This window comes from Arvicanthis niloticus, chromosome 24, assembly GCF_011762505.2.
Source record: "Arvicanthis niloticus isolate mArvNil1 chromosome 24, mArvNil1.pat.X, whole genome shotgun sequence".
In the NCBI taxonomy this organism is placed as follows: Eukaryota; Metazoa; Chordata; class Mammalia; order Rodentia; family Muridae; genus Arvicanthis; species Arvicanthis niloticus.
In genome coordinates this window covers 30,119,312-30,126,385 of record NC_133432.1, presented here as the reverse complement: position 1 = coordinate 30,126,385, position 7,074 = coordinate 30,119,312, and the positions used below count along the sequence as shown (strand labels likewise).

The following is a 7,074-nucleotide window of genomic DNA, read 5'->3' as shown; positions in this document are numbered from 1 at the left end:
TGGGGAGATTTTGTTTTGTTTTGTGGGACTGGGTCTTGCTACATAGCTCAGGTTTGCTGAAAACTCAGGCAATCCTTCTGCCTCTGCCTCCCAGGCGCTGTCTACAGGTATGAGGCACTACACCCTGCTTCATTTTCTGTTTGTAAAATCACTGTTGGTAGCACTGTGTCGCAACACTCGCAGTAAGCTAGCCGCCTCTCCTTTATTGTGCTTTTCTTGATTAGACCCTCTGAGTAGATAGGAAACTCAGTCCCTGTAGACAGATGGATAAGATGAAGATCCCGGGTCATCGACTGGTGTTCTTGGGAAACGGCTGCATCTCTCTGTCCTTATTTGCTAATCAGTACCAAAAGATGACTCCTGGGCGTCTGCTTCTCAGAGGGCCAGAAACCAGGAGCAGGTCCTTTCAACAGCACCGCGGGGGCGGAGCTAAATGGGTGAGGCGCGCTTGGTGGGTGTGGCCTGGGTAGACTTGGGGCGGGGCCAGTGGTCTGCTCGACCAGCTCGGCGCTTCCTGGACCCGCTCGGTGTTCAGCAGTCTGTCCTGCGTCGCCAACGCTCTCCGCTGTTGTTTTCGCCGTGATGTCGACCGCTATGAACTTCGGGACGAAAAGCTTCCAGCCGCGGCCCCCGGACAAAGGCAGTTTCCCGCTGGATCACTTCGGTGAGGCTCGGCTCGGCTCGGGCTGCTGACGGTCTGGAATTGGGTGGCAGAGTTAGGGGTACTGAATCTGGGTGGCAGCGTCTAGGGTACTGAGTCTGAGTCAGGGGTACTGGGTTTGGGTGATAGAGTTATGGGTGCAGGATATCTGGGTGGCAGGGTGAGGGGTACTGGATCTGGGTACAGGGTCTGGGCTGCTGAGTCTGGGTGGCAAAGTCTGGAGTGTTTCTTTGTGATAGGTGGCAGGTTTGGGGGTACAGGTATGGGTTTGGGTAGTAGGGCCTGAGGTACTAGATTTGAGTGGCCGAGTCAGAGTTGCTGGATTTAGGTGCAGTGTTTGAGAAGTTGGCTGTTGGGTGTGACAGGGCCTAGGGTGCTGGATTTAGGTGGTCAGGTCTAGCTAGGGTGCTGGATCAACGGTCCGAGAGCCAAGGTGGAGGAGCTGGATATGAGGGGCAGTGTGTGGCATTGTCATGTGTGTCGGATTTAGGTGACAGGATGCTAGATCTGGTGGGTGGGGTCTGAGGTACTGGACCTAAGGGTGCAGAACAATTAATATTACAGGCCTTTCTCGGGTTGTGGGGCTGGGCATGCTCAGAGCCCTGTGGGGGTGCAGTCAGAGAAACTGAGTCTTGAGGCTCCCTATTTTAGAAGGCCACCTGTCATGTCCCTCCAAGTAAGACTTGGGGCTAATGTGGCAGGGTGGTGACTCCTGGAGCCGGGGTGGGGGAGGGCAGGACTTGGTGCTAGGCCCCCTGGGTCTGCAGTGAACATTAAGCAAAGAAATATTTTCAGAAAGCTTCTTGGTATCTAATATTGGGGCTGAGAGCCAGGGCTTGGCACCTGCTAGGCGAGTGCTCCACCTCTGAGCCACGCCTCCGGCCCAGAGGGTTTCCAATCACCGTTCTGAAGTCTACAGTTAACTGCCATTTGGGAAACTGAAACATGTGAAAGAAAAAAAAAAAACTGGGAGAGAGTTGGAGATGCAGTTCAGAGGCTGCACGGGTGCCTAGCACCCACAGGAACCTGAGTTCAGTCTCAGCACTACAAGACTAAGAAAAGAGCCCCGCCCCCAAGCCTACCACAAGCAAACAGCCCTGAGAAATGTAGCGTGCATGGCAGCTGTGAGTGTAGATTGTACGGTGCTGTGAGCTTCTGTGGACATCCACTTCCAGGGACAACTTTAGAGACGGCCGTATTTTTTAAAGTTTATGTTTGTTTTTTTTTTTAGTGTGGTTTGGGGATGTGCCAGAGGACAACCTGTGGAAAACGAGGGATCTCCCACCATCACGTGGGTCCTAGAGATCAAACTTAGGTTGTCAGTCTTGATGGCAAGTGTCTTTACCCACTGAGACATCTCAATATTTTTAGATTATGTTTTCTTTACCAACATTTCATTGGGAAATTTTCATTAAAATTTTTTATTTTAATTAATTAGTTATTAATTAATTCTTCATTTTTTTTTCCCAAGGCAGGGTATCATTACGTAGTCCTGGCTGTCCTGGAACTCGCTCTGTAGACCAGGCTGAACTCAGATGTACAGAGATCTGCCTGCCTCTACCTCCTGAGTGCTGGGATTAAAGGTGTGCACCAATATGACTGGCTTTATTTTAATTTTTTTTAACTTTATATGTATGTGTGTGCATCTGAGTATGTATATATACCACATGTGTGCAGGTACCCTTGGTGGCCAGAAGGGGTGTGATACCCTGGAGCTGGAGTTACAGGCATTCGTTAACTGCTCAGTGTGGGTACCAGGAACCAAACTCTGTATAAGAGCAGCCAGTCTTCATGGCCAGTGAGCCATCTCTTCAGCTTTGTTTTTGTTTTGAAGTACAGGGACTTCTCCCAGAGGACTGTATGCCGAACATGCATTACCCCAGAGCCACACGCACAGTCTCACAAAGGGAACAAATTTTCATGGAAACCATAGCTCCTAGGGTCAGCTTGTGAGCAGGTGAGGCCTTCCCTTTACAAATAGGATCCTGTCTTTCTTTTGTCTCCTAGGTGAATGTAAAAGCTTTAAAGAAAAATTCATGAAGTGTCTCCGAGAGAAGAATTATGAAAATGCTTTGTGCAGAAATGAATCTAAAGAGTATTTAATGTGCAGGATGCAAAGGTGAGTTGTGTGTGTGTGTGTGTGCGCACATATGTATGTGTGTGTGCATGTGCGTGCGTGTTCGTGTGTGTGTGTCCGTGCGTGTGCGCGCGCGCGTGTGTGCGCGCGCGTGTGTGTATGTGTGTGCACTTGTGTTTGTAGTGAGCCACAGTGTGGGTGCTGGGAACTGGGTTTATTGCTAGCCTGGATTCAGTAATTAGGCTGTCTACAGGCAAGCCAAGGGAGCTTCCCATCTCTGCCCCCCAGTGCTGAGATTGCAAGCAGACCAGCACACCCGGCTTTCTTTGGTCCATTTTACCAACCCAGCCACACCAGAGTGGCTGATGTTTGCTGGGAGAAATTGCAGCTTAGCTGATGGGGTGGGCATGAGGCTGCTAACTGCCATGGGAACGGCTTCATGAGTGACTGCCCTGCCCACAGCCCCCATTCCTCAGCTTTGTCCCTCAGTCATTAAGCTTTCAGATCCCAGCAGTGCTGACTGAGCGAGCAGGTTTTCACGCGAGCAGGTTTTCACGCCTTTTACATTCTCGCCTGTAAGAACATGCATTGCATCGGCTTGTCTACTGAAAGGTGTTTGGAATGTCACCAGGACAATAGGCGACTTAAGCAGTAATGGATGATGGTGGCCACACCTCCCCACCCCCAAGTTTACTTTTAAACAGAACAAAATCCAAAATCTGGAGTTCTGCCTTAGAATAAGAACCACTAGCCTGTAAATATCAAGAAGTAGCTAGCACGTCAATATGCAGGGAAGGGGGCCTGTTGCAGTTGTGTACACGAGAGCTCAGGCACCTCAGCCTCTCAGGATGTCACCGGTCCACTTAAGCCTGCTTTCTATGTGTTTAACAAACCCAGACAAGTCCCAGAGGTGTATGCATGTGGGGGTTATAGTGTGGGTGTTTCAGCTCTGGTGGTGGCAACAACTTAACTGTAACGTCTTGCCCTGCACGTGGTGCTCGGGTCTGTTCTGATATCGCTGCTTCCAGATGGCTCATGGCTGGAACTGAGCCTCATCACGGCTGCCTGTGGCCTCAGAAGATGGATGCCGTACATTTCTTCTTGGCTCTGCTGAACTTTAGGAGAGGGTCAAAGTGAAACTAGAATGAGGATGTGAACAGGTTCCTGCCTTCCCTAGGCTCAGTTCTACAAAAGGAGACGTTCCCACAGACAAGCTGGCCATGACCTTGTAGCCCTCCTGCCCACCCCCCTCCCGAGAGGCAGAGGTGATGGGGACGGCATGAATGTTGCTGGGACAGGCAGGTGTGGCTGAGCCCTCAGGAAGGCTCCAGAGCACAGCTCAGGGCTCATCTCAGTGTCTCCAGCCTTAGAAGTCCCAGGGACATTTTTCTAGGGGTGTCTCCTTAGGTGACAGAGGCACACTGAGAGCATTTCTTCAGCTTGACCTATTCATCTATGTGTGTGTGTGTGTGTGTGTTTGTGTGTGTGTACATGTATGTGTGTGTGCTTTGCATGTGAAGGTCAACCTTGAGTTTTGTTTGTCAGGAGCCACCCATGCCACTTTCTAAAACAGTGTCCATGGCCTGGAGCTCACTGATCAGCCTTGTTGGCCATCTGTGGAACTCCAGGGATCCTCCTGCCTCCACCTCCCCAACACTGGGTTGCAAGCACACCTTGGTGGGCTTCTATCCATGGGTGCTAGGCATCAAACATGGGTCCTCCTTGTTCCACAGCAAGCCCTTCACCCATGAAGTCACCTCCTCAGCCATTTGTTTATTCATCTTCTGGGACAGGGTCTGTGACTATCCCAGGCTGGCCCGGGCCCCCACACTGGGCTCACAGAGATGATCTTCCTGGCAGCTGGGTCCAGGGTGATAGAGACCTGAGAGAGCTGAACAGTGCTCTTCTGAGCCACATCCTCCCTGGCTGGTAGTGTTCTTCATTGTTCCTTTTCCTGCCCTGAGCAACCAGTGGCAGTAAGAGCCAGCCTTGGTAGGCTTCAGAGCCACAGGCAAGCCTCCCACAGTTGTACCCACCTCTGCAACCACTGGCCAGATGGTCTGAAGGTAGAGGCCTTAGTTTCCCAGGCTAGAGTCCCGTGTTCCTGGAGAGCTTCTGGGTTGAGGGGCAGAGGAGACAACTGTCCCTGTCTTTGGCAGATGTGGGGGCATCTGCATCTCTGGACCATTTTCTCCTGATGCTTGCTGTCTGACCAGAGTCTCGGCTCTGGTCCTCAGCGTCCCTCTGGTTAGAGTGTGACCTCCAAGCTGGTCCTCTCCTCCCACATCAGGACATTGGACCCTGGGGGTGTCTGTCCATGGGGATCATGACTGTGAATAAGAAGGCAGAGATGTCCCTGGGTTGAGACGGTAACCATATTTACTGTGAGCGTCTTCCGAGCATGCTGAGCTGTGGGGAGTGGAGTGTGGTGGGGGAGGGGAGTTTACTGTGAGAGTGTAATGTGGCAGGAGGGACGAGCTGGAGTGGGCAACAGCGTGAGGGCCCTGCATGTGGACGGCTGACTGGGAGGCAGGGTAGACCACCCTGTGCTGGATTTCCATCCATCTTCACAGGGCGGCTGTGAAGGTGGTAGAGCCTCACAGGTGCTGGGATCATGGCACTGGTGACAAGGCTGGGCCATTCTGTTCCATGTTCCGACCTCCTGTCTCCCCCAGAACACTTTCACAATGGCCTGGAGGCCAAAGTAGACATAGTCTTCTCAATGTCTTCCTACAGTGTGGGGGTGACGAGGTTTTGTCCCCAGCTATGTACACCCCTAAAGTCTGCACAGGCAAGTAGTTGAGTTCTGTATACCCCATTCTCTCCATCCCTGATCCCGCTCACACATGGTCCCCACACAACTATGAGGAGGACACTTACCTAGTCTCAGCTCTCCCCATTTCAGCTCACACCTGTAGGGGTCACCCTCACCCTCAGCCCCTGCCCTGTGAGCTCTGGCCGACAGTATGGCTGGGAGGGATCTTGAGGCTCACTTGACCTGTTGGCTGGTTGCCCTGTGGGGAGGACATCACTCTCTGGGTCTGTTTTTCTTTTTTAGAATTGGGTGGGGGTAGGGGTGCTGGAAGCCTGGGCAGGTAAATGACAAAAGAGCATGGTGGGATTAGAGCCCTGCCCTTTCTTCCCAGTGGCAGCATCTTTCTCTTCCAGGCAGCTGATGGCACCGGAACCCCTAGAGAAGCTCGGCTTTAGAGACGTAATGGAGGGGAAGCCAGAGGCAAAGGACGAGTGTTGAGAAGAGAACCACAGGGCTGTGTCCCCTGCCTGGAGCTGAGCTGTTCTGCCCTCAGTACAGGGAGACCTGAGACTCAGCCTGTGCTGCCCAGTGGAGGGGCTCTCCCTGGGGACTTAAGAACATGGCTCATTCCTGCGGTACACACCAAATGTTCCTCTGCTGACCTCGGTTCCCTCCAGAGAGGGAGTGTGATGTGATGTCCCGCCCAGTGTGACCATCACATCACAGAGCCCTGGACAGCATTCCACAGCGACTCAGCCTGTCACAGACCTGAGTCCTCACACCAGCACCTGTCCAAGCAACAGCAAAATGTCTGCCTTTCGTGCTCATGGATGCACGTCAGCTTGCTTCCCTTTGTCTTCTTTGAACAAAATTGGAATACAAAGTAGGAAGTGAGAAACAGTTTGGCTTTTGACATATTTGACCTCTTGTTTTAAGTGTTTTGAGACAGGGTCTCAAACTGCCTATGTAGCCAAGGATGACCTCGAACTCTTGATCCTTCTGCCTCTATGTCTGGGGTACTGGGGGATGGAATCCAGGGCTCCCTGCATGCTAGCCAAGTAGCTACCAGCTGAACCATGTCTCCAGCACAATTTCTTGCTTTTTAAATTACATTTTATTATCTATCTATCTATTTATTTATTTAGGGTAGCACTGTGTCTCAGTGTGTGTATGCATATGTGCGTGTGTGTGCGTGTGTGTGTCAGAGGACAACTTAGAGGAGTCCATTCTCTTCTTGCATGAGTGAGTGTCTTAGGGATTGAACTCACATCACCAGGCTTGGTAGATTTCCTAGCACAACATCAATTTTTCAAGTCTCCCAGCAGATGGCTTTGTGCTGCGGGTTTTCCAGTCGTCTCAAGCTGTTTCTAAACCTAGCTTTTCCTTTCAGTAACCCACCGTGCGCCTCTACAAGGTAGGTCAGCCACGCACTAGAAGATGGGCTAGAATCTCTTCCTTTTCCACTTTTGCTCCATGTTACAGTAACACCGTGTTTCTGTGTCTACGGGTGCTGACTTGAGGCCCCTGCATGCCGAGCAGTGACCCTGCACTGTGAACACCAAGCAGGGCTGAGCTGTGGCT

At 51.7% G+C, this 7,074-nt stretch overlaps 1 protein-coding gene across 1 annotated transcript; it reads left to right on the top strand.

The window, feature by feature from the left end:
* The first annotated feature begins 503 nt into the window (after nt 1–503).
* On the top strand, nt 504–6,621 carry Cox19 (cytochrome c oxidase assembly factor COX19). The gene is made up of 3 exons (XM_076923457.1): nt 504–664; nt 2,669–2,780; nt 5,907–6,621. Exons 1-3 carry the CDS (start codon nt 583–585, stop codon nt 5,989–5,991), a joined length of 279 nt encoding a protein of 92 aa, XP_076779572.1. The 5' UTR covers nt 504–582; the 3' UTR covers nt 5,992–6,621.
* The last annotated feature ends 453 nt before the right edge of the window (nt 6,622–7,074 follow it).

Excerpts from the sequence above, each read along its gene's own strand:
- Cox19 (XM_076923457.1), top strand. The coding sequence starts at position 583 with ATGTCGACCGCTATGAACTTCGGGACGAAAAGCTTCCAGCCGCGGCCC. Across the intron at positions 665-2,668 it reads TTTCCCGCTGGATCACTTCG|GTGAATGTAAAAGCTTTAAA; the intron begins GTGAGGCTCGGC and ends TTTGTCTCCTAG. Across the intron at positions 2,781-5,906 it reads TTAATGTGCAGGATGCAAAG|GCAGCTGATGGCACCGGAAC; the intron begins GTGAGTTGTGTG and ends TTTCTCTTCCAG.